Raw genomic sequence first — 23,574 nt, 5'->3', positions numbered from 1 at the left:
GAGAAGGCCCTTCTGGTCCCACCGGCCCTTGGACGTCAGCCCGCAGCAAGGCGCATGCGCTATAGCCCTGGGCCGGAAGCTCCTGGAGAGGCTTGCTTCCTACTGGAGCCTGGCGCGGGAGCCTGTGGGAACTCTTGGGGGCGTGGCCACGAGCATTTATCCTATGGGCGCTTGGGGGGCGTGACAGAGCTTACAGAAGGACCCAATGGGGCTATGGGAGGCGGGACCCGCGGGCCAGTGGGAACCTATCGGGGAGCGGAGTCTTGCCAGACCTCCGGGGTTTAGCAGCCACGTGAGTTCTCCGTGGTGGCCGCTACATTCAGATTCGGCAGCATGTCGGCAGCAGCCGCGGCTCGAAAGCGGGGAAGGTCGGCCCCGGGGGCGGGTGCAGGGACCGGCAAGCGGCGGCGAAAGGTGAGCCTGGAGCTTCTGCGGGCCATAGTCGGTCCCGCTTACGGGGGCTGACCACCGTCACTCCTTACGGGACACTCGGGCCCCGGGCTCCTCCGCGGCTCTCTTTTCGGCCTCCCAGCTGGAGTCAGCTTCGTCTCTCTCTCCGTGGGCTAAATCCTGAAAGAACTCGCACTTGAGCCGGGGTACCACCGCCTTTCCTAGGCCCACGGCCCTCGAGAGATCGGAAGGGGCGCTTGCTCCGTGCCGGGATGGTTGGGACCCCTGACCAATGAAAGGATTATTTAATTTTCAGACCGACTCTGCCGGGGACCGGGGCAAGTCCAAGGGAGGTGGCAAGATGAATGAGGAGATCTCCAGTGACTCTGAGAGTGAGAGGTGAGCTCCCTTCCACCCAGGCGAAGTGAACAGTGAGGCCCAGGGAGTCGGGGCAGAGCTGGGCGGAGAACCCATGTCTCCTGCCTTTTTGGCTCTTAGAGCTTGGCTCTTTTTTCCACTTCTGACACTGATGAGTAGGACTCGTTTTGAGGAGATGGGAGAAGTCTCATCGACTTCCCTGCAGGGTCTCTGTGTGGGGAGAATCCCCAGTCCCAAGGGGAGACCAGTGAGACCTCCCTGGTTCATGGCAGGGACCTGAGCACAGACTGGGCCAGCTGGTAAGGGGAGAGGGATGCAAGAAATGCTTGCTAGTTCTTCATCTGTTTTCCCACAGTTTTACAGTTGCTTTCAACATATGCCAGGCACTGGCTTTACTCTTGAGAATACAGAGATGAGCAGGCAGGTGAAGACAAAATGTGTTGTGATGGGATGTGTATTCTACAGCTCTGTATTCTGGAGACTGGGGAGGGAACATTTAAATAGGGCTTGGAGAGATGAGGAGGAATCCCTCAGGTAGAGGCAGGGAGGACATTCAGGGAGTGGAGAAAAGTCTAGGACTTTACGTGTGTGGGAGTGGGAGATGAAGAGGATGGAAAGGCAGGTGTTGGCCCTGTCCAGGTGGGGGAGGGCTTTGAATATCTTCCTCATTCTGCAGGTGCTAGGGGTGGGGCATGTTTCAGGGTTTCAAAGGAGGCTAACAAGGTGTCAGGCCTGAGCCTGTGGAACAGAGGCTGTCATACCAAGGAATCCTGGGGCCTTCCCTAAGAGTTCGCTTTGGAAATTCAGCTTCTAACAGTGAGCACATGCTGGCCTTGACCTGCTCACAGAAAGACTTCATATACTTACTTTTAAGGTCACTGTGGGTGGGTGTGCCTGGCCCTGTGCAGAATGTGCAGAATACTTTTTTTTTTTTTTTAAAGATTTTATTTATTTATTTGACAGAGAGAGGGGTCACAAGTAGGCAGAGAGGCAGGCAGAGGGAGAAGGGGGAAGCAGGCTCCCTGCTGAGCAGAGAGCCCGATGCGGGCCTCAATCCCAGGACCCTGAGATCATGACCTGAGCCAAAGGCAGAGGCTTAACCCACTGAATGCCCAGGCGCCCACAGAATACTTTTAAATGTTTAAAAAATGTGTTGTGAACTGTGAGATACAGAAGGACTCAATGAAATGTGTTTGGACAAAGGGAGCAAGGGTTAAGTGATGAAGCTTTGTGTGCCCACCACCTGGGTTAGGAGCTTGGTAGACCATTTGCAGAAGCTTAGAAGCCCCATCTCTGCATTCTGACTTGAGTTAATCATTTCTGTGCTTTCCTTCCTTCCTTCCCTTCTCCACCTCTTCTTCCTCCTCCTTTTCATTTTTTCATTCAGGCATAACTTACATACAGTAATGCTCACTTTTTTTAGTGTACAGTTTGTGAGTTTTGACAAACACAGTTGTGTAACTGCCGTCACTATGAAGGTGTAGAAGCGTTTCATCACGCTCCAGAAATCCCCCCTGCTCCTTTGTGGTCAGTTTCTCCCCACCTCCAGCCCCTGCTAACTACTGACCCTAGAGTTTTGCCTTTTCCAGAACATCATATGAGTGGACTCATACAGTGTTTTGCTTCCTTTGCTTTTTTTTTTTAAAGTTCTTTCTCCTATGTGTGAACCCCTCAATAATGGATTGATTAGTTTAGGTAAACTGAGGAGAAGTTCTTACCTTAGCTGGATAAAGGAAAGGTAGCACCAACCCTGTTGGCTGAAGGCTTTCTGGGCACCAGGTACTAAGGGGTCTCTGGGGCCTGGTTTAGCCTTGGCTTCCAAGGTCCCATCTGGGAACATTGTGGGCGAAGTCATAAATGAGTCCTGGGAAACGGTTGGGGCATTTGACAGGGAATAGGTATCCTCAGGCACGTGATCAGGGGACGGTTCCTGTGACCCACCTCTAGCTCCCAAGAGCAAGTCCCGGTAGGCTGTGTCTTGAGTGAAGTGAATGCTCCCAGCTGGTTCAGGGATGGGGCATGGAAGGGAAAGCAGCACCTTGACCAGCACAAGACCAGTTAAGTTGCATCTGGAATCCCATCCTCAAGGTAGAGGCTGGTACCGTAGCATTGGGGGTGAGACTGTGATGTCCCAGAGTGTCTGCCTCTTGGGTCCTTTTATTGGATCTGGACTGGTTGCTGCTCTGCGGTCTAGGGGGGTTCGTGATTCTGGAATCTGCCTTTTCAGCTTTCCATGTTGGCTCTCCTATTCCCTGTCTCCTATGCCTTTCTCATTCTTAGCTTACCCTTTTGTGTAGTGAGCACGGCCTCCATCCTTTAGTCAGGTTTAAAAGAGACAAGTCCTGTGGCACCTTGTGCATCTGACAGTATCTTCGCTGGTCATCGGTGGTTTAACTGGCATGAGCTTCCAGGGGTTCACAGTGCCCTTGAGGATTTTGTGTGTGTGGATCCTCTGTCGGCCTGCTTTCAGTGTTGCCGTTGATTCCGGCAACACTGTGTATGAGACCTTTTCTCAGCAGCCTGTGGAACCTGCTTTCTCCCTCTAGAGTTGAGAGATTTCGCAGTGATCCTTTTGGGTTTTGTGTCTCTTTTCACCCTCTTATCGGGCACTGGGTGGGTCTTTTCAGTTTGGTAAGTCACGGCTTTCAGTTTTCTGCATGGGTAATCATTGGCCCTGAGGGTTAGCAGGGTTGGGGGCAGTGAATGGCAGGGGAAGCAGCGAGGAGGCACGGTCTCAGTGGCAGGCTGGGCCCTCACAGAGGCAGCCCCTTCCCGCCCACAGCCTGCCTCCCAGGAGGACTGAGGAGGAGGACGACGAGGAGCTGGAGGAGACAGCCCAGGAGAAGAAGCTGCGCTTGGCCAAGCTCTACCTGGAGCAGCTCAGGCAGCAAGGTGAGCGCATGTGCTGGGCAGGTGAGGGGCAGGGCCTGTGCCCACAACTGCCTGCTGTGGCCCCCGCCACCTGATGGGTGACTGACGCAGGTACCTGGTGGGCTGCCCGAGCTGCACGTGCTGGCTGCCCTGGGGGAGGGTGGCCAGGAGACTAACGGGCCTCCTGGGGTGGGGGAGTGGGGCAGACCTTCAGGGGGCTTTAGCCTGATCTCTCAGTAAAGACGGGTTAGGCGGGAGGGGACGTCTCCTTTGCCCAAGGCAGCCCGAACTTCCTGTGGGGTGCAGCCCGAGTGGGGCCCAGGACTGAGGTGGTGGTAGGGTGGGACTGGGAAGGAGGAGGTGGAGGCTTGGCCCGGGGTGACCTGACAGACTTGGCCTGTCCTTGCACAGAGGAGGAGAAGGCTGAGGCCCGGGAGTTTGAAGAGGACCAGGTGGCTGGGCGATTGAAGGAGGACGTGGTGAGTTGTGGAGGGAAGGTGGTGGGAGAGAAGGGGGGGGCGGTCCTGCTCCTGGGAGCTCACCCCTCTCTCTCTGTGCAGCTGGAGCAGCGGGGCAGGCTGCAGAAGTCGGTGGCAAAGGAGGTAAGCGGGCAGGGCGCTTTGGTGTAAGATTAGAGTGAATCATAGGGGACCCGTGGGTTGGTGAGCAGATGGCCTAATTGGGGACTCAGGCTGTGGGGTTTTTGCTCCGGAACATGGTGGGCATTTGGGCAGACGGGATCAGGTAAGGGTCTGATTCTTGCCAGGGTGGTGGGAAAGGATGGTGTGTTCATGCATGTGTGCGTGTGTGTGTCTAGGGGCCTTCTTGCCCCCTGTGGCAGTGACCCAGCCCTTCCTGCCCAGATTCAGGCCCCAGCCCCAGCCGACATCCGAGTCTTACGGGGGCACCAGCTCTCCATCACGTGCGTGGTCATCACCCCTGATGACGCGGCCATCTTCTCTGCTGCCAAAGACTGCACCATTATCAAGTGTGAGTGAGCACCTAGGTGGGGGTGCAGCCCCAGTGGTCTTTTGGGAGGGCTGGTCTGTGAGGAGGGAGTCATCAGGGCAGACTGAGGCCCGATGGGGGAGGCTTCTGGTGGTAAGTTGGTTCCTAAGGAGGTGTTTTCTGGGTGCCAGTGGAAGCTTCTGGCTAGGAGTGGGGCTGTGAGCTCCCTGAGGCTCCGTGCCGCCCCGGGATTGCATTCTACTCTTCCTGGGCCCTCCCTTCAACAGCTGAGCTCTGTCTTCATCCACCCTTCGGAGAAACTGGAAGAACTTGTAGCCTTGGTCCTAAAGCACCTGCTGTCCTTTTCCCTGGGGTTTCGCGGCTGCCCTTTGGAGTTATTGTCACCATGTAACAGACAAGGAGCCTGAGGGGGCTGTGCAGGGGCTCCCAGTGGCTCAGCCCAATCTTTGGCCTGTTCTGCCCTTGGAAGGGGTTGCCGGCCAGTCCCAGACTCCATCCCAGTAGCCTCTCTCTCTCCTGGTGTCAGGGAGTGTGGAGAGTGGACGGAAGCTCCATGTGATCCCACGAGCCAAGAAGGGTGCTGAAGGGCAGCCCCCCGGCCATGAGAGCCACATCCTCTGCATGGCCATCTCCTCTGACGGCAAGTACCTTGTAAGGCAGGGTTGGCCCCGGGGGCGGGTAAGAGGCCGGGGCACGCGCTGGGTGCCTGTGGCCATTGCCCTTCTCCCCACAGGCCTCGGGTGACCGCAGCAAGCTCATTCTTATCTGGGAGGCCCAGAGCTGCCGGCACCTGTACACGTTCACGGGACACCGGGACGCTGTGTCGGTAGGTGCTGTGGACATTTGTCGAGCGACTAAGTGGGCTGGGCTGGGGCGATGGGGTGAATGAGGCAGAGGGTCGCCATCCCTGGCAACCTGCACTTCGGTGCAGTGCATAAAGGACATAAAGGGGGAGAGCTGGGAGAGACCGACCTTGCCCTGGGTGGGAGGCGGGGGTGGGGGTGGTGCTCAGCAATTTATGGCTCCTTGACAGCAGCTCAGTGCTGGGACCTGATTTCAGGAAGTCCTCCCTGGGCCTGACCTCCGCCTAGTCCAGGTCCCCTTTTGCCCCCTCTCCGTGTATTAGGGTCTGGCATTCCGCAGAGGCACCCACCAGCTGTACAGCACATCCCACGACCGCTCCGTGAAGGTGTGGAACGTGGCGGAGAACTCCTACGTGGAGACGCTGTGAGTGTGCGCAGAGAGAGGGTGTGTGGATGTGCACGCCAGTGCACGTGTGACCCCCATCCTACCCCCCCGCCCCTTTCATCTCCCACAGCTTCGGGCACCAGGATGCCGTGGCTGCGCTGGACGCCCTGAGCCGGGAGTGCTGTGTGACGGCCGGGGGCCGGGATGGGACGGTGCGTGTGTGGAAGATCCCCGAGGAATCCCAGCTTGTCTTCTATGGCCACCAGTAAGGCTGTCCACTGGGCCCAGTGGGGGGAGCGGGGCTGGGAGAGGGGCCATGCCCCTCACTGCTCCTCCTCGCCAGGGGCTCCATCGACAGCATCCAGCTTATCAATGAGGAGCACATGGTGTCGGGCGCAGACGATGGGTAAGAGCTGCCTTTCTGATGCCTCACACCACTGTCACTGCTCTCGGCCTCACCTCCTGGAACCTCTCCGAGTGGTGGTGTGATTTCTTTCTTTCCGCCCAGTGGCCTGTCTGCCCTGCCCCAGCCCCTCACCCATGATCTTCTCTGTCCACAGCTCCGTGGCCTTGTGGGGCCTCTCCAAGAAGCGGCCACTCGCCCTGCAGCGTGAGGCCCATGGGCTGCGGGGGGAGCAGGGCCTGGAGCAGCCCTTCTGGGTGTCATCGGTGGCGGCCCTGCTCAACACGGACCTGGTGGCCACAGGTGGGTACCCTTTGAGGCCAGGAGGACGGGGTGATGGTGGGCAGGGGGTAGTGGGGCACTGGGGCGGGGGTGCTCACTGTCTGTCTGTCCCCCAGGCTCCCACAGCTCCTGCGTGAAGCTCTGGCAGTGCGGGGAGGGCTTCCGGCGGCTTGACCCGCTCTGCGACGTTCCCCTGGTAAGTGGGACTTGAATGCCCAGCTTGTCTTTGCCTCACTGCCGAGGCCCTGGAGCTCGTGGCCCCTGGACTTAGGCCCTTACTGTTTTTTCCTGCCAGAAGGGAGGCTTCTCAGGGCAGGGCCAGCTAGGACTTCTCTGTTTTATAGTCCCAGCTCTTAGCGCAGGGCCTGACGGGAACTCTTCCTCCTTCTTCCTCTCCTCCACTCCCCACCCTTTCCTGGGTGCAGGGGAACAAGGCTGGGACAAGGCAGGGACAGTGTGTGCAGAGGCATGGAGGTGACGGGCAGCCTGGTGCTATCTCACAGCCAGAGCCTGTGGGCATGGGACACCCTAAGGGAGAGTGGCAGGATGGTCCATGACACCTGGTGACTGTGCAGGGCTCGGTGATAGTCATGGGGTCTCCAGGACTGCACAGCAGGGAGCTAGGCCCTGGGCCACCCTGATAGGTGATGTACTTGGCGTACACTGTCTCCTTAAATCCTCACAAGTTCACTGTGAGGCCAACACTCTCTTTCCATCCATCTCCTAGGTGTGGAGGCCGAAGCCCTGAGGGGTCAGGGGCTGACCCAGGTAGCAGGAAGCAGAGCAGGGATTTAAGCTGGGCCTGCCGAGGCCAGGCCCTTGGCTGTGAGGCTGGGGCTATGGTGTGGGTCTGCCGCAGAGGGGGGTGGAGGATGGATCTGTTCTCACATCTTCTCATGTCTCCCCTCTTCTCAGGTGGGCTTTATCAATAGCCTAAAGTTCTCCAGCTCGGGGGATTTCCTGGTGGCTGGGGTGGGGCAGGAGCACAGGTATGAGGCACCCTTGGGGAGAGGGGTGGAAGGTGGTGCTGGCCAGGCCACCAGGTGGGGTGGTGGGGGCTGGGCCTGGGCTCAGCCCCCCTTGGGTTCTGTTCCCTGCAGGCTCGGCCGCTGGTGGCGCATCAAAGAGGCCCGGAACTCCGTCTGCATCATCCCGCTCCACAGGGCCCCCAGGCCCCCCGCTGCTGGCTCCTGACTCTTCTCCCCTTTATTTAAGTCTTGCCCAGACCAGGCCTTGCTCTCTTTGTATTAAAAGCCTTCTCCTTTGGGCCTTGTCTCTTGCAGCTTCTTGGGTGGGGAAGGAGGGTGATGGCGGGACTATGGGCTGGAAGAGGCCAGGGAGGGACAGGGCTCCCAGGGTCTCGATTGCTGAGGGCTTTTTTTTTTTTTCTTAAAGATTGTATGTATTTATTTGTCAGAGAGAGAGAGAGACCGCGTGAGAGAGAGAGAGGGTACAAGCAGGACAAGCGGCAGTCAGAGAGAAGCAGGCTACCTGCTGAGCAAGGACCCAGATGCGGGATTCTATCTCAGGACCCTGGGATCATGACCTGAGCTGAAGGCAGACCCTTAACCATCAGAGCCACCCAGGTGTCCTCGCTGAGGGCTTTTTATCCTTTTCCATGGAACTTGGGGATGGAAACCTCAGCCAGCTCCCGGGCCTTGAGTATCCTCTGTGACCTTATTAGTCCAGCTCCCCGCCCCCAGCTCCGGGCTGCTAGGTGTCAGAAGCTGCTGACCCTCAGCTAGGAAGCCATGGCTGTCCAGTTATGTGTCAGGGCTGGCTGTGGAGTCTGAGAACTGAAATGACAGCTAGGCCTGCAAGTCAGGCGGACCCCAGCCAGGTCAGGAAGCTGGGGTGGGTGGGGTGGTACACTGCACTGCCTACTGCCTGGGGATGGGTGTCAGAGTTGGCAGTAGCTCTGCCCTTGGTCTGAGTGACAGCCAGGCTGTCAGAAAAATGTTCTTCCTGCTGATTTTACCCACTGGATGATTCACCCCTGCCACTGGCGAAGCCAGAGGAGGCTGACTGGTAGTATCCAAGTACAGTAAAGTCTCCTTTTAATGGGAAATGAGAATGTTAAGGATTCTGCTTTAACCTTTTCTTAACCCATTGGGCTCAACCACTGAGTCTGTGGTTCCCAAGGGGGAAGCATGGTCCCCTCAGGGGAGGAAGCCACAGGACTTCTCTCCTGCTCCCCTGCTCAGGAGGCCCACCATCAGAGACCTGCTCCTGCCTGCCTGCATCCCTCTGGGGCCAGATGAGGTCAGGTTCAGATTGAACCCCCAAATCCTGTTCTGGATCAGAAGATGGTAATGGAATTCACTTCCTGTGTTCTGCTTCAAATTGAGCTCAGTGATAGCATAAGCACACTTCCTGAGAGACATGGCAAAGGAACACGGAAATGCACCCTCACACACGAACCCCTTTGCTATGGACACGTTCCTACTGGGAGAAATCCACAGTCTTGAATCATTGCTCCTCTGTAAGTAACGCATCATTTTTCTTCTGGCTGCTTTTGTGATGTTTTTATCTTTGATTTTCAGCAGTTTGTGATCTGTCTGGGCAGGGTTTTCTTGAATACATCTTTTTTTTTTTTTTTTTTTTGTTTAAAAGACATAATTTCCCATTGTCACCTTTTTTTAATGCTGATTTCATAATTTTTTTTTCAATTAAAAAGAGAATTTTTTTTTTTTTTTTCCCAAGAGAGCTTGCTTGCGAGCCAGGAGGAGGGGTGTGTTTAAAGTGGTTAAAGAGGGGTGCCTGGGTGGCTCAGTGGGTTAAGCCGCTGCCTTCAGCTCAGGTCATGATCTCAGGGTCCTGGGATGAGTCCCGCATTGGGCTCTCTGCTCAGCAGGGAGCCTGCTTCCCTCTCTCTCTCCCTCTGCCTGCCTCTCTGTCTACTTGTGATCTCTCTCTGTCAAATAAATAAATAAAATCTTAAAAAAAAGTGGTTAAAGAGGGAGAGAATCTTAAGTAGGCTCTATGCTGCGCATGGACACAGGACTTGATCCCATGACCCTGAGATCATGACCCGAGCCACCCAGGCGCCCCACTGAAGCATATGATTCAGGCATTGGGTTCATTCATGTTGTGGTGCAGCGGTCACCACCATCCGTTCCCCTAATGCTTGCAAATCTGGAACTCTATACCTGTGAAACTGTAGCTCCCCTGGCCCCTTCCCCCCAACCCCTGGCAAACACCATTTTACTTTCCATGACTTTGACTACTCCAAGTATCTCATAGAAGTGGAATCATACAATATTGCCTTTCGGTGACTGATTTATTTCACTTAGCGTAATGTTACGGTGCGTTCATGTTCTAGCAGGTGTCAGGATCTCCTTTCTCTTTTTTAAGGCTGAATAATATTCCATGGTGTGCATATACCACATTTTGTCACCCCCTCCCTCCACTTGGACACTTGGGTTGCTTCTGTGTTTAGCTACCATGAATAATGCTACTAGGAATGTGGCCACATGAATATCTCTTCGAGACTCTGCTTTCGTTTCTTTGGGGCGTATGCCTAGAAGTGGAATTGCTGGGACATACAGTAATCCCATTGCTAATTTTTTGAGGAAACTTCATATGGTTTTCCACAATGGCTGCACCATTTTACATTCCCACCCGCAGTACACAAGGGTTCTAATCTCTCCACGTGCTCACCAGCACTTGTTTCCTGTTTTGTTTTTGATACGACCATTCTACTGAGTTTGAGATGGTATCACATTGTAGTTTTGATTTGCATTTTCCTATCTGTGATGTAGAGTATCTTCCTGCACTTATTAGCCATTCAGATATCTTCTTTGGATAAGTGTCTATTCAAGTCCTTTGCTCATTTTTTAATCAGGTCGTTTGCTTTTATTTTTATTTTTTTTCTTTTTGTCATTGATTGAGTATATCCTTTTTGGTGTTTGCTGAGATTCTTGAATTTGTAAATGTATGCCTTTCACAAATTGGGAAAGTTCTTAGCCTTTCTTCAAGTTGTTTCTACATCAATGTCTTCCTTCTGGGACTCAATAACGTAAGTGTTAGACCTTCTACTATTGTCCTACAGGTTTCTGAGGCTCTTTTAATTTTTTTTCTCAATATTTTTTTTCTCTCTGGTTGGATTCTCTCATTTTTATTACTTTGTATTCAAGCTTACTGACTGATTTCTCTGTCATCTGCTTTCTGCCGATGAGGCTATCAATGAGTTCTTTATTTCAGATATTGTATTTTACAGTTAAGTTTCCACGTGATTCCTCTTTCTTAAGTTTATTTTTAAGTAATCTCTATACCCAACATGGGGCTTGAATTCACAACCCCAAGATCAAGAGTCGTACAGTCTACCAACTGAGCCAGCCAGCCAGGTAGCCCACTTTTGGTTAGCTTTTTTTTTTTTTTTTTTTAAAGATTTTATTTATTTGTCAGAGAGAGAGAGCACAACCAAGGAGACTGGCAGGCGGAGGGAGAGGCAGTCTCCCTGCTGAGCAAGGAGCCTGATGCGGGATTCAATCCTAGGACCCTGGGATCAAGACCTGAGCTGGAGGCAGACAATTAACTGACTGAGTCCGCAGTTTTGTTTTAGTTTTGATGTTTCTTCTGAGAACTATGTTTCCATTCATTTAGAAAGGATTCACCTTTACTATCATGGAAGATGGTTAAAATAACTGTTTCAACATTGTTGTCTGACACTTCTAACATTAAATGATGGTTTTCCTTAAGAATTAGTCAGAGGGGCCTCTCTCTCAGGTTATTTGCCAACACACTAATGCAGTTCTGCATTTTGGGCTGCCTTCAGTTATGACATGGAAACCAGAACTGATCGTTCTTCAAGACTTTCTTCCCCAATCCATGTGCTACTGTCCACTTTCCAGAGTCCAGTTGCTTTCTGTATTCTATCCAGAATTTTTGTCATCATTGGGAAAGATTAGCTGTAGTACCCTTGTTCCATCTTGCTGGCACTGGACTTGATGGCATTTTATTTTATTTTTTATTTTTTTAAAAGATTTTATTTATTTATTTGACACACAGAGAGAGATCACAAGTAGGCAGAGAGGCAGGCAGAGAGAGAGAGGGGGAAGCAGGCTCCATGCTGAGCAGAGAGCCTGATGCAGGCTCGATCCCAGGACCCTGAGACCATGACCTGAGCCGAAGGCAGAGGCTTTAACCCACTGAGCCACCCAGTCACTCCTGGACTCAATGGTATTTTAAAGAAATTTCAAAAGATGGTCTTTTCTAGACATTCAGATGGCCAACAGAAACATGAAAAGATGTTCAACGGACGCCTGGATCATGACTTGGTCATGATCCCGGGATCCTGGGATTGAACCCGGCATTGAGCTCCCTGCTCAGCAGGGAGTCTGCTTTTCCCTCTGCGCATCCCCACATAGTGCTCTTGCTTTGTCTCTCTCAAATAAATAAATAAAATCTTAAAAAAAGAGAGAGATGTGAGGTGTGCCTGGGCGGTTCAGTTGGTTAGGTGGCTGTCTTCAGTTCAGGTCCTGGTCCCAGGGTCCTGGGATGAAGTCCCACATCAGGCTCCCTGTTCAGTGGGGAAGCTGCTTCTCCCTCTCCCTCTGCCCCTCCCCCTGCTTGTGTTTTCTGTCAAGTAAATGGGTGAAATCTTTAAAAAAATTAAATTTAAAAAGATGTCTCACACGCACACACACACAATATTACTTAGCCATCAAAAAGAACTAAATCTTGCATTTGCAACAACATGGATGAAACTAGAGGGTATTATGTTAAGCTAAATAAGTCAGTCAGAGAAAAACAAATACCACTGATTTCACTCATATGTGGGATTTAAGAAACAAAAGAGTTGAACATAGGGGAAGGGAAAGAAAAAGAAAATAAGATGAAGACAGAGAAGGAGACAAACCATAAGAGATGCTGAACTCTAGGAAACAAACTGAAGGTTGTTGGAGGGGCGGTGGGTGGGGAGATAAGGTAATTGGGTGGTGGGCAATAAGGAGGGCGTTTGATATAATGAGCATTGGGTGTTATATGCAACTAAGGAATCACTAAATTCAACCCCTAAAACTGATAATATAGTATATGTTAACTAAATTGAATTTAAGTAAATAATTTTTAAATACAAAATACATTTTTAAATTTTTAAATACAAAAACACTTATTTTGAAGGATATATGTACCCCTATGTTTATTACAGCATTATTTGCAATAGCCAAATTATGGAAGCAGCCTAAGTGTCCACCAGTAGAGGAATAAATTAGGAAGATGTGGAGTGCTGGGTTGCACAGTTGGTTAAGCATTTGACTCTTGGTTTCAGCATAAGTTGTGATTTCAGTGTCCTGAGATCAAGCCCTGCATCGGGCTCCATGCTCAGCATGCAGTCTGCTTGAGATTTTCTCTCCCTCTCCCTCTGACCCTCCCACTCATGCTCTTTCTCATATAAATAAATAAATCTTTAAAAAAAAAGATGTCACACACACACACACACACACACACAGACACACACACACACACGAATATTATTCAGCCTTAAAAGCATGAAATCTTACCATTTACAACAACATGGATGGATCTAGAGAGTATAATCCTAAGTGAAATGTCAGAGAAAGACAAATACCACATGATTTCACTCACATGTGGAATATAAAACAAAACGAACAAAGGGGGAAAAAAAAGAGAGGAGACAAACCAAGAAATAAACTCTTAACTATGGAGAACAAACTGGTGGTTACTAGAGGGGAGGTGGGTAGAATGATGGGAACATGAAGGGGATTAAGGAATGTACTCCTTGTGATGAGCGCTGACCAATTTATAAAATTGTTGAATGACTATATTGTATACCTGAAACTAATATAACACTGTATGTTAACTATACTGGAATTAAAATAAAAAGTGTTTTTTAAAAAAGATGGTCTTTTCTGTTTATCCAACATTACTACTTCTTTTCTTTTTTTTTTTTTTAAGATTTTATTTATTTATTTGACAGAGAGATCACAAGTAGGCAGAGAGGCAGGCGGCAGGGGGGGAGGGGGTGCGGGGAGGGGAAGCAGACTCCCTGCTGTGCAAGAGCCCGATGCGGGGCTCCATCCCAGGACCCTGAGATCACGACCTGAGCTGAAGGCAGAGTCTCCAACCCACTGAGCCACCCAGGCACCCCAACATTACTACTTCTGGACTGTTGTTTCTACCTGCTGATGCAGGCTTCCATTTGGGATCTTCCTTTAGCATTTCTTATAGTGTGTATCTGCTAGCAATTTTGTTTTCTGAACTCTTGTTTTTCTGAAAATGGTTTTATTTTAACTTCATCTAAAAAAATCAAGGTATAATTTACGTATAATGCAATGAAGAAATTTTAAATGTTCAGTTAAATAAGTTTGAGGGGCACCTGGGTGGCTCAGTGGGTTAAAGCCTCTGCCTTCAGCTCAGGTCATGGTCTCAGGGTCCTGGGATTGAGCCCCGCATCAGGCTCTCTGCTTAGCAGGGAGCCTGCTTCCCCTTCTCTCTCTCTGCTTGCCTCTCTGCCTACTTGTGATCTCTGTGTGTCAAATAAATAAATAAAATCTTTAAAAAAAATAAAAATAAATAAATGAGCCTTGACAAATCCATATATCCCATAAATCCATACCTCAACAAGATAGAAGACATTTCTATCACCCCAGAAAATTCCTTTGTGCTTCTTTCTAATCCATCCCAATTCCCAGGGGCAACCACAGTTCTAATTTCTATCACTATGTATTATTAGTTTTGCATGTTAAAAAACTTCATATATGGAATTATACAATGTATTCTGTTTTGTGTTTGGCCTTTCCCTCCCCAACATGATGTCTGTAAGATTTGTCAGTGTCATTGTATCTATCATTAGTCTTTTGCTTTTTATGGCTTAATAGTATTTTATGAGTAAACTCATAATATTTATTTATCCATGCTCCTGTGTATAGATATTTGACTTGTCTCCAGTATTTAATTGTTATGAATTTAATGCTATGAACATTCCTAAACAAGTCTTTTTGTGAACATACATCTTCATTTCTCTTAAGTAAATAGGAATGGAATTGCTGAGTCATAGAGTAGGTGTAGGTGTATGCTTAATTTTATCAGGAGCAGCCAAACTAATTTCCAAATTGGTTGTTCCACTTTACCAATGTTTGGTTCTCAGTTTCTAAAAAAAATTTTTATCAACATATAATGTATTATTTGCCCCAGGGGTACAGGTCTGTGAATCATCAGGCTTACACACTTCACAGCACTCACCATAGCACATACCCTCCCCAATGTCCATAACCCAACCACCCTCTCCCTATCCCCCACCCACCAGCAACCCTCAGTTTGTTTCATGAGATTAAGGATCTTTTATGGTCTGTCTCCCCATGATCCCATCTTGTTTCATTTTTCCCCTCTCTACCCCCATGACCGCCCCCCCTTGTCTCTCAAATTCCTCATATCAGGGAGATTGTATGATAATTGTCTTTCTCTAATTGACTTATTTTGCTCAGCATAATACCCTCTCGTTCCTTCCAAGTTGTTGCAAATGGCATGATTTCATTTCTTTTGATGGCTGCATAGTATTCCATTGTATATATGTACCACCTCTTCTTTATCCATTCATCGGTTGATGGACATCTAGGCTCTTTCCATAGTTTGGCTATTGTGGACATTGTGGACATTGCTGCTATAAACATTCAGGTGCGCGTGCCCCTTTGGATCACCACATTTGTATCTTTAAGGTGAATACCCAGTAGTGTGATTGCTGGGTAGTGTAGCCCTATTTTTTTTTAAAGATTTTATTTATTTATTTGACAGACAGAGATCACAAGTAGGCAGAGACGCAGGCAGAGAGAGAGAGGGAGAAGCAGGAGCCTGATTCGGGGCTCGATCCCAGGACCCTGAGATCATGACCTGAGCCGAAGGCAGAGGCTTTAACCCACTGAGCCACCCAGGCGCCTCGTGTAGCTCTATTTTAAACTCTTTGAGGAACCTCCATATTGTTTTCCAAAGTGACTGCACCAGCTTGCGTTCCCACCAACAGTCTAAAAATTTTTTTTTAACTGTTTTAATAGATAGTGGTATCCCATTGTGATTTAAGTTTTGCTTTTCCTTAATCAATAATGATGTTGACGTGGGTCCCTGTTCGAGTAGTGAAGAGTGACATTAAAGCACATCGTTTTTTTTCAAAAGTAGGTTAAAAAAAAAATAATGATGTTGAGAAACTGTTCATGTGTGTGTGGGTGGGTGGGGGTGGGGCAGAGAGAGAGGAGAGAGAATCTTAAGTAGGCTCCATGCCCAGTGTGGAGCCTGATGTGGGGGTTGATCTCACAACCCTGAGATCATAACCTGAGCTGAAATCAAGAGTCAGATGTTTAATTGACTGAGCCACCCAGGTGCCCTGAAAGATTTTTATTTTTAAGTCATGTCTACACCCAATCTGAAGATCAAACTCACAACCCCAAGATCAAGAGTTACATGCTCGGGGCACCTGGGTGGCTCAGTGGGTTGGGCCTCTGCCTCCGGCTCCAGTCATGATCCCAGCGTCCTGGGATCAAGCCCAGCATCAGTCTCTCTGCTCAGTGGGGAGCCTGCTTCCCCCTCTCTCTCTGCCTGCCTCTCTGCCTACTTGTGATCTCTCTGTCAAATAAATAAATAAAATGTTTTAAAAAAAAGAGTCACATGCTTTATTGACTGAGTCAGCCAGAAGTATATCTTCTTCTATGAAGTATTGATTTAAGTCTTTTGCCAATTGGGTTGCTTATCTCTATTCTCAAGTTGCAGAAGATCTTCTATCCTGGATATGAGATCTTTGTCAAATATATATATATACACATGTTGTATATACACATTTGTTTATATATATATGCACATGTCATTTATATATCCACACAATATATACATTCTTTCTCTCTCCGTGTGTGTGTGTGTGTGTGTGTATGTTCTTTTCCTCAGTTTGTGACTTTTTTTTTTAAGTCTGTGACTTTTTAAAAAATTGAGGTATAATTGACATACAAGATTATATTAGTTTCAGGTGTACAACATAATGATTCGATATTTGTATATACTCCAAAATATTTACCACAATATCTATCATTGCATAGTTATAGCTTTTTTTCTTATTAACATAATTTTCCCCAAGATTTTATTTATTCTTTTGAGGGAGAACAAATGGGGGAGGGCAGAGGGAGAGGGACAAGCAGACTCCCCACTGCGTATGGACCCTGACCTGAGCCAGTCAGATGCTTAACCGACTGGGCCACCCAGGGGCCTCTTGTTAAGAGAACTTTTAAGATTTACTCTCTTAGCAGCTTTCAAACACGCTGTACAGTATTGTTGACTATGATCACCATGCTGGAAAAATATGGAACATTTCACATATTTGTGCATCATGCTTGTAAAGGGGCCATGCTAATCTTTTCTGTAACATTCCAATTTTAGTGTATGTGCTGCTAAAGTGAGCACCCCAGCTGACTTTCAAAAATGTTGTCTTTTCATGAACAGACAGTTTTAATTTGGATGAAGTCCATCCTAACAAACTTTTATACTTAGTGTTTTTCTCTGTCCTAAGAAACCTTTGTCAACTTCAAGGTCACAAAATAATTTCCATAGGTTTTCTTCTATAAGCTTTACCGTTTTAGCTTTAGTTTTTGTTTAGGTCTGTGATCCATCCTGTGTGGGTGTGTGTTGTCTATAATTTTAGATATGTGTCAAGATTCCTACCCCCCCAAACTGAAGATCCATTTCCTTTCTGCACTGAATTATCTTGACATTAAAAAAATCAATACCTGTGTAAATATTTATCTATTTCTGGCTTCTTTATTCTGTTTCATTGATCCATTTGTCTCTTACACTAAAACCACATTGTCTTGATTACTGTAACTTTATAGTCTTTCAAGAGAGAAAGTCTTTTTTTTTTCTTCTTTTTAAAGATTTTACCTATTTATTTGACAGAGAGAGAGAGATCACAAGTAGGCAGAGAGGCAGTCAGAGAGAGAGAGGGGGAAGCAGAAAGCCCAATGCGGGGCTCGATCCCAGGACCCCAAGATCATGACCTGAGTCAAAGACAGAGGCTTTAACCCACTGAGCCACCCAGGTGCCCCAAGACAGTAAGTCTTGAAATCAGATAATGTAAGTCTATTTTGTCTAAGTGTGTACCCCTGCTATCTTTTTGTTCCATTTGCATGGAATATCTTTTTCCACTCCTTCGCTTTTGGCTTATATGTATCTTTAAAGTTTAAGTGAGTCTCTATTAAAGCATATACTTGGGTCATTCTTTTTATTCATTTAGTCACTCTATGTATTTTGATTGGAGAATTTAATCCATTTACATTTAAAGTACTTACTGATAGGTAAGAATTTACTAATACTATCTTATTAATTGTGTTCTGGCTCTTTTGTAGTTCTTTTATTCCTTTCTTCTCTTGCTGTCTTTCTTTGATATTTTGGATGTTTTTCCATAGTGGTATGCTTTTTTTTTTTTTAAGATTTTTTTTTAAGGGATGCCTGTGTGGCTCAGTCAGTTAAGCATCTGCCTTTGGCTTGGGTCATGATCAAGTCCTGTGTTGGGCTCCTTGCTCAGTGGGAACCTGCTTCTCCCTCTGCCTGCTCTGCCTGCCACTCTCCCAGCTTGTGCTCTCTTTCTCTGATGAATAAATAAGTAAAACCTTTTAAAAAATATAGATTTTTTAAAGTAATCTCTATACTCGATGTGGGACTCAAACTTACAACCCCAAGAGTCCCACATTCTCCTGACTGAGCCAGACAAGCGCCCCTACAGTTATATGCTTTGATTTCTTTTTTTTTTAAGATTTTTATTTATTTTTAATTTATTTGACAGACAGAGATCACAAATAGGCGGAGATGCAGGCAGAGAGAGAGGAGGAAGCAGGCTCCCTGCCAAGCAGAGAGCCCGATGCAGGGCTCGATCCCAGGACCCTGAGATCATGACCTGAGCTGAAGGCAGAGGCTTTAACTCACTGAGCCACCCAGGCGCCCTTGATTTCTTTTTTTATCCCTTTGTGTATTTACTATAGGTTTCTGCCTTGTGGCTACCATGAGGCTTACATAAAACATCTTATAATCTATTTTAAGTTGATAACTTCAATTGCATACACAAACTACCCTTTTACTCTTCCTCCCCAATTTTTTGATGTCATAATTTATATCTCTTTATATTATGTATCCACTGACAAGTTATTATAGTTATAGTAATTAAAAAAAATATCTACTATTTTAGAAAGAGAGAAAGGATGTGCACAAGTGGGGAGAGGGACAGAGAGAATCTCCAAGCGTACTCCCTGCTGAGCACAGAGCCCAGTGTGGGGCTCTATCTCACCACACACGAGATCATGACCTAAGCTGAAACCAAAAGTTTGACGCTCAACAGACTGAGCCACCCAGGTGCCCCACTATAGTGATTTTTAATACTTTTGTCCTTTAATCTTTGTACTAGAGTTAAGTGATTAACATACCACCAGATTACAATATTAGAGTATTCTGAATTTGATTATATACTTACCTTTACCAGTATGCTTTATATTCTCATATATTTCTATTATTAATTAGCCTCCTTTAACTTCAGCTTGAAGAACTTCTTTTGGAATTTCTTGTAAGGCATTTCTAGTGGTGAGAGAGATGAACTTTCAGCTTTTTATCTGGGAAACTCTTTTTCTCATTTTCATTTCTAAAGGACTTCTTTAATCTTGGTTGGCTGTTTTTTCTTTCGGCACTCTGAATATATCATCCCTTTGAATACATCATTTTCTCACAGCCTGTTCTGCTGAGAAATCCACTGATAACCTTGTGGGGATTCCCTTGTTTGTAACAAAATTTTGCTCTTGTTTCTTCCAAAAGTCTTTTTTTTTTAAAGATTTTATTTATTTGAGAGACAGAAATAGTGGGGAGAAGGAGAAACAAGCTCCCCGAGGAGCAGGGAACCGGTGTGGGACTTGATCCCAGGGATCATCACCTGAGCCAAAGGCAGACGCCAACCGACTGAGCCACCCAGGCACCCCTGAAAGTCTTTATCTTTGATTTTAGAGAGTTTTACTACAATATGTCTTTGACAAAATTTCTTTGGATTGAATTTGGATTGAATGAATGTCATGAACTGGATGGCCAAATGTCTTCCCATGTTTTATATTCTCAGCTATTCTTTCTTCCTTTTTTTAATTATTGAAGTATAGTTGGCATACAATTTACATTCGTTTCAGGTGTTCAGCTACTATTTCTTTAAATAAGCTTTCTGCCATTTTCTCTGTCAGCCCTGCTAGGATTTTGAAGCTTTCTTGGAGCTTTTCTATATACACACCTGCTCCACACTTCTTGTTCCTTCTTGAGGGGATCCTTAAGATCGTATGTCTTCTCTCAATCTTGCAAAACCAGGCTGGATTCTGATAGCCTCCTGTTTGCTTCCCCCGGGGCAATGCTGAAAGCTCAATTTGTGTTCTTTCTCAGTTCCACAGAGTCATCTGGCTTTCTATGCATACTCACTAGCCCTCTGCAAAGGTTCCTACTTGCTACCCTCAGGGGCCTACACAGGGAGCCAGCCAGCCATAGATTAAAGGAGTATAATATGGGTGATTGACATGGAGTACTAGGGATGTCCATATGCCAGTTGGGGAATCTGCCCGTGAGATATCCTCAGGGGCTTGTGGGCTGGCTTCCTGATGGAGTCTGGTTAGATGACCCATGTTCCTTTGATACATTTGAACCCTACCTGCTATTCTCTTAGCCCCTCCCCACTCCTCAGTTATAAGACTTATCTCAGTGTTCTGGAAGGTGTGGCAAATGCACTCTCAGTGACACCTGGGGCTGTGACTCTAAGTCGCTACTCACATTACCCAGGTGGGTTTTCAGAAAACGGGAGCATCCTGGGGTAGGGAGGGTCCCACCTAGTGTCTAGGGTCATGTCAAGTGTCTTTTCCATTCATAAGAACAAAGCTAAGAACTTCTGTAGTGGCTGTTCCTCACCCATAAGATGTGGCCTTCAGTCCCTCAGGGGCAGAAGATAGGAGAACACTTGAGTCCATTGTTGTCTGAAATGAGGGCCCCAGCTGGTCCTGGGAGCCTCATAGAGTTGTATGGATGGATCAGCAATTCAACTCTTCCAAGATAATCATTGGTAGCAATTTGGTGTATATACCCTTCTTCCCCTTTATATGCATTTACAATATAGATGTATAATTATGTATCTTGATGGTTTTATTTACATAAATGGGATCATAATGATCTTCAACTTTTTCCACTTATAAATATATCTTAGATACACTTCATCATCAGTACCTATAGATCAAATTCATTATTCTTTTTAAAATTTTGATTTTTTAATTTACTCATAAGTAAGTTCTATGCCCAAAATGGGGCTTAAACTCATGACCCTGAGATCAAGAGTTACATGCTCTACTGACAGAGCCAGCCAGGTGCCCCTAAATTAATTATGTTTTTACAGTTATAATTTGTTAGTATTCTCTGCATATTATTAACCATTAAATCAATCCTCAATTTTAACAGTCGGGGATATTATTATTATTTTTAAAGATTTTTTATTTTATTTATTTGACAGAGATCACAAGTAGGCAGAGAGGCAGGCAGAGAGAGAGAGGAGGAAGCAGGCTCCCTGCTGAGCAGAGAGCCTGACGCGGGGCTCCATCCCAGGACCTCGGGATCATGACCAGAGCCGAAGGCAGAGGCTTTAACCCACTGAGCCACACAGGTGGCCCAAGAATCAGAGATATTATATAAATCGATCCTCAATTTTAACAGTCAGGGATATTACCGATGACTGGTTATGTTTATACACCTTTACATCGATGGGCCTGTATTTCTGGTGTCTTGCTTTCGTATTAGGGGCTTTGGCCATTTCCAGCAGAAAAGAATGGATAGCACTTTTGTCTTTCCCTTGGAGGGAGCTCAACTATTGGGAGCCATTCTTGTGCCTGAGTCATAACTGCCCTTATGACATCATAGGTGTCTCTCTCTCCACTATATCTACCCATCCATGGCTAGAGGAACACAGACCTGAGGGGATTTGAACCATCTAAACCCAATCCAAGTGAACCAATGGTGAGTAAGTGAGAGACACAGGAACCAGTCTTTTTAGAGATGTTCCCATAGATCTCTTAATTAAGATGAGGGGATCCCCTGGCATATGAACACTCCAGAAAGCCCCAGAAGCTGGGAATGTGTGGGATACTGAACAGACAGGGAGGGAAGGCAACTTCACTCTTGCCTTTTCCCTAACTGCTGATTTCAGGAGGAGGAGAAGCCTGAACAAATTAATGAACAAACTCAAGATGAGCCTCAGAAGAAAGAGGAACCGACCGGTTTATCCCCAGAATCACTGACCTCAGAGAAAAAGGTGGAGGTAGGAGGAACCCTGACTTGGATGCCTCTGGTCCTTGTGTCCTAGTGCTTGAGGCTAGTGTTTTTTGCATGATCCAGAGCTAAGAACAGGAATAAACTCATCTTGTTTGTTCTCTTTCCTCATTTTTTTGTTCAGGCTGAAGATGTAGATACAAATAAAGACACGGAGACAGAGGAAGAGGATGGTGCTAATAATGGAGATAAACAAGTAAGAGCCCCTCCCCCAAGGCCACACAGGGCTGGGGCTGGGAATATAAGGGCTGTGTTTGTGGAACAGAATGGTCAACATACGGGAAGCTGGGCTTAATCAACAGTGCATGGGTGTGTGTGTGTGTTTATTTGAGCTTGTGCACATATGTTTGCTTGTTAATGAAGACTTAAAACGTGAAAGTCAACAGAAATAAGGATGGGAAAGAGATAAGAGGTAGAAATTTATGGGGGTGGACTTAATACTATAACATGATAGAGGAAGAGAGCAGGATGTGGTTTGGAGCTGGAATCAAGAACGAAAGGATAGGATTAGCAAAGGATACTACTTCTCTAGCAGGTGGGTGGGGTCTGAAGGGAAGGATCATGGGTCCTGATTAGTTGGTCACATTCAAGTGGAATATGTAACTCTTTGACCCATAGATCTTGTCCTAGTCTGGCCTTACGCTGGCCAACTTGATCCATATAAAACCAGGTAGACAGGGCAGACATACCCCCATTTTATAGAGCGGGACTTTGAGATTCAGAGATCAACATGTGTCCATGTCCATTAACCAGAGAGTGGTAGAGATAGGACACCTACCTGGTCTTCTGTTCCAGCCAGTGCCTGTCCAGTGCTCCTGAGCTCCAGAAGAAGGACTTATTGTTGATAGGGAATCAGGGTCCCCTTCTGACATGCCCAAGACTCAAGTGGGTGGGGGACATTCTGTCCCTTCTTTTTTCTTGCAAGATCCCAGAAGAACAAGATAAGCCTTCTACCAGTAATCTAGAAGTCATAAAGATCCAGGCCTGGTGGCGGGGCACCCTGGTACGCCGGACACTGCTGCACGCAGTACTGAGAGCATTGATCATTCAGCGCTGGTGGAAGCAAATCCTGACAAATATGATGGAGAAGAGGCGGCGAGCAGCACTAGAGAACTTTACACGGAAGGAGTGGGCAGCAGTCAAGCTGCAGTCCTGGGTTCGCATGTGGCGTATCCGTAGGCGCTATTGCCGGTTGCTCAATGCTGCCCGCATCATCCAGGCCTACTGGAGGTGCCACTCCTGTGCTTCCCGGGGTTTCATCAAGGGCCATTACAGAGTCACGGCCAACCATCTGCATCTCGAGCTAGAGATCTTGCTGGGCTCAGGGCCTTGCATTGTGTCAGAGTGTATTCCCCTCCCAATAAAACAGTGAAGTGGTCTTCCCCCAGCCTTTCTCTTTGACAAGTTCCAGGAGGTCAGGGCAAATGATAGCAGATACTTAGCATCTCATATGCTAGCGTGGAGGAATGGGCAGTGGTTGTCCGAGGATTCCAGGGAAGGATTCTGAGGCTCTCTCCAGACTGAGTAGAGATTGTGATTAATTTGCAAGGTCTGCCATAAGTAGAAGAGTTGGTGGAACAGATCTGCCATGTTGGCCAACTCAGAGAACATCCTTCATGTAAATGGTGCCCCTCCCCAAGGTTGCATATAAGGGAGGTCTGGAGGGTGGTGGTTAGTGATGGCAATGGCAGCACATTTGTCAAGAATTCACCCACCTAGGTCTAGTTGTTCGGGGCTTGCTCTCTTACCCCCATGACTGAAAGGAGCCCACCCATCCC

General features: G+C 47.5%; 2 protein-coding genes and 1 non-coding gene across 3 annotated transcripts; 2 read left to right on the top strand and 1 right to left on the bottom strand.

The window, feature by feature from the left end:
- Positions 1–268: 268 nt before the first annotated feature.
- On the top strand, positions 269–7,748 carry RRP9 (ribosomal RNA processing 9, U3 small nucleolar RNA binding protein). Its single transcript, XM_032868194.1, has 15 exons — positions 269–414; positions 707–789; positions 3,551–3,660; positions 4,051–4,118; positions 4,200–4,241; positions 4,503–4,629; positions 5,135–5,259; positions 5,342–5,434; positions 5,735–5,835; positions 5,927–6,061; positions 6,140–6,202; positions 6,357–6,502; positions 6,598–6,677; positions 7,397–7,470; positions 7,582–7,748. The coding sequence occupies exons 1-15, from the start codon at positions 334–336 to the stop codon at positions 7,673–7,675; spliced, it is 1,422 nt and encodes a 473-aa protein (XP_032724085.1). The 5' UTR covers positions 269–333; the 3' UTR covers positions 7,676–7,748.
- Positions 7,749–16,775: 9,027 nt separating this feature from the next.
- Positions 16,776–16,882, bottom strand: LOC116874126. Its single transcript, XR_004383931.1, has one exon. It is a non-coding gene; the product is annotated as a U6 spliceosomal RNA (small nuclear RNA).
- Positions 16,883–21,393: 4,511 nt separating this feature from the next.
- LOC116874113 (IQ domain-containing protein F1-like) lies at positions 21,394–23,177 on the top strand. The gene is made up of 4 exons (XM_032868533.1): positions 21,394–21,484; positions 21,675–21,785; positions 21,921–21,992; positions 22,722–23,177. The coding sequence occupies exons 1-4, from the start codon at positions 21,482–21,484 to the stop codon at positions 23,166–23,168; spliced, it is 633 nt and encodes a 210-aa protein (XP_032724424.1). The 5' UTR covers positions 21,394–21,481; the 3' UTR covers positions 23,169–23,177.
- Positions 23,178–23,574: the final 397 nt, after the last annotated feature.

This window comes from Lontra canadensis, unplaced genomic scaffold, assembly GCF_010015895.1.
Source record: "Lontra canadensis isolate GAN:19392208 unplaced genomic scaffold, GSC_riverotter_1.0 scaffold35, whole genome shotgun sequence".
In the NCBI taxonomy this organism is placed as follows: Eukaryota; Metazoa; Chordata; class Mammalia; order Carnivora; family Mustelidae; genus Lontra; species Lontra canadensis.
The sequence above is the reverse complement of the archived record's forward strand: the minus strand, read 5'-3'. Positions and strand labels throughout refer to the sequence as shown.

Bases quoted from the DNA above. Each gene is read 5' to 3' on its own strand.
- LOC116874113 (XM_032868533.1), top strand. The intron at 21,786-21,920 runs GTAGGAGGAACC...TTTTTTGTTCAG, and splicing joins CCTCAGAGAAAAAGGTGGAG to GCTGAAGATGTAGATACAAA. The intron at 21,993-22,721 runs GTAAGAGCCCCT...TTTTCTTGCAAG, and splicing joins CTAATAATGGAGATAAACAA to ATCCCAGAAGAACAAGATAA.
- RRP9 (XM_032868194.1), top strand. From the start codon at position 334: ATGTCGGCAGCAGCCGCGGCTCGAAAGCGGGGAAGGTCGGCCCCGGGG. The intron at 5,260-5,341 runs GTAAGGCAGGGT...TTCTCCCCACAG, and splicing joins CCTCTGACGGCAAGTACCTT to GCCTCGGGTGACCGCAGCAA. The intron at 6,503-6,597 runs GTGGGTACCCTT...TCTGTCCCCCAG, and splicing joins CACGGACCTGGTGGCCACAG to GCTCCCACAGCTCCTGCGTG.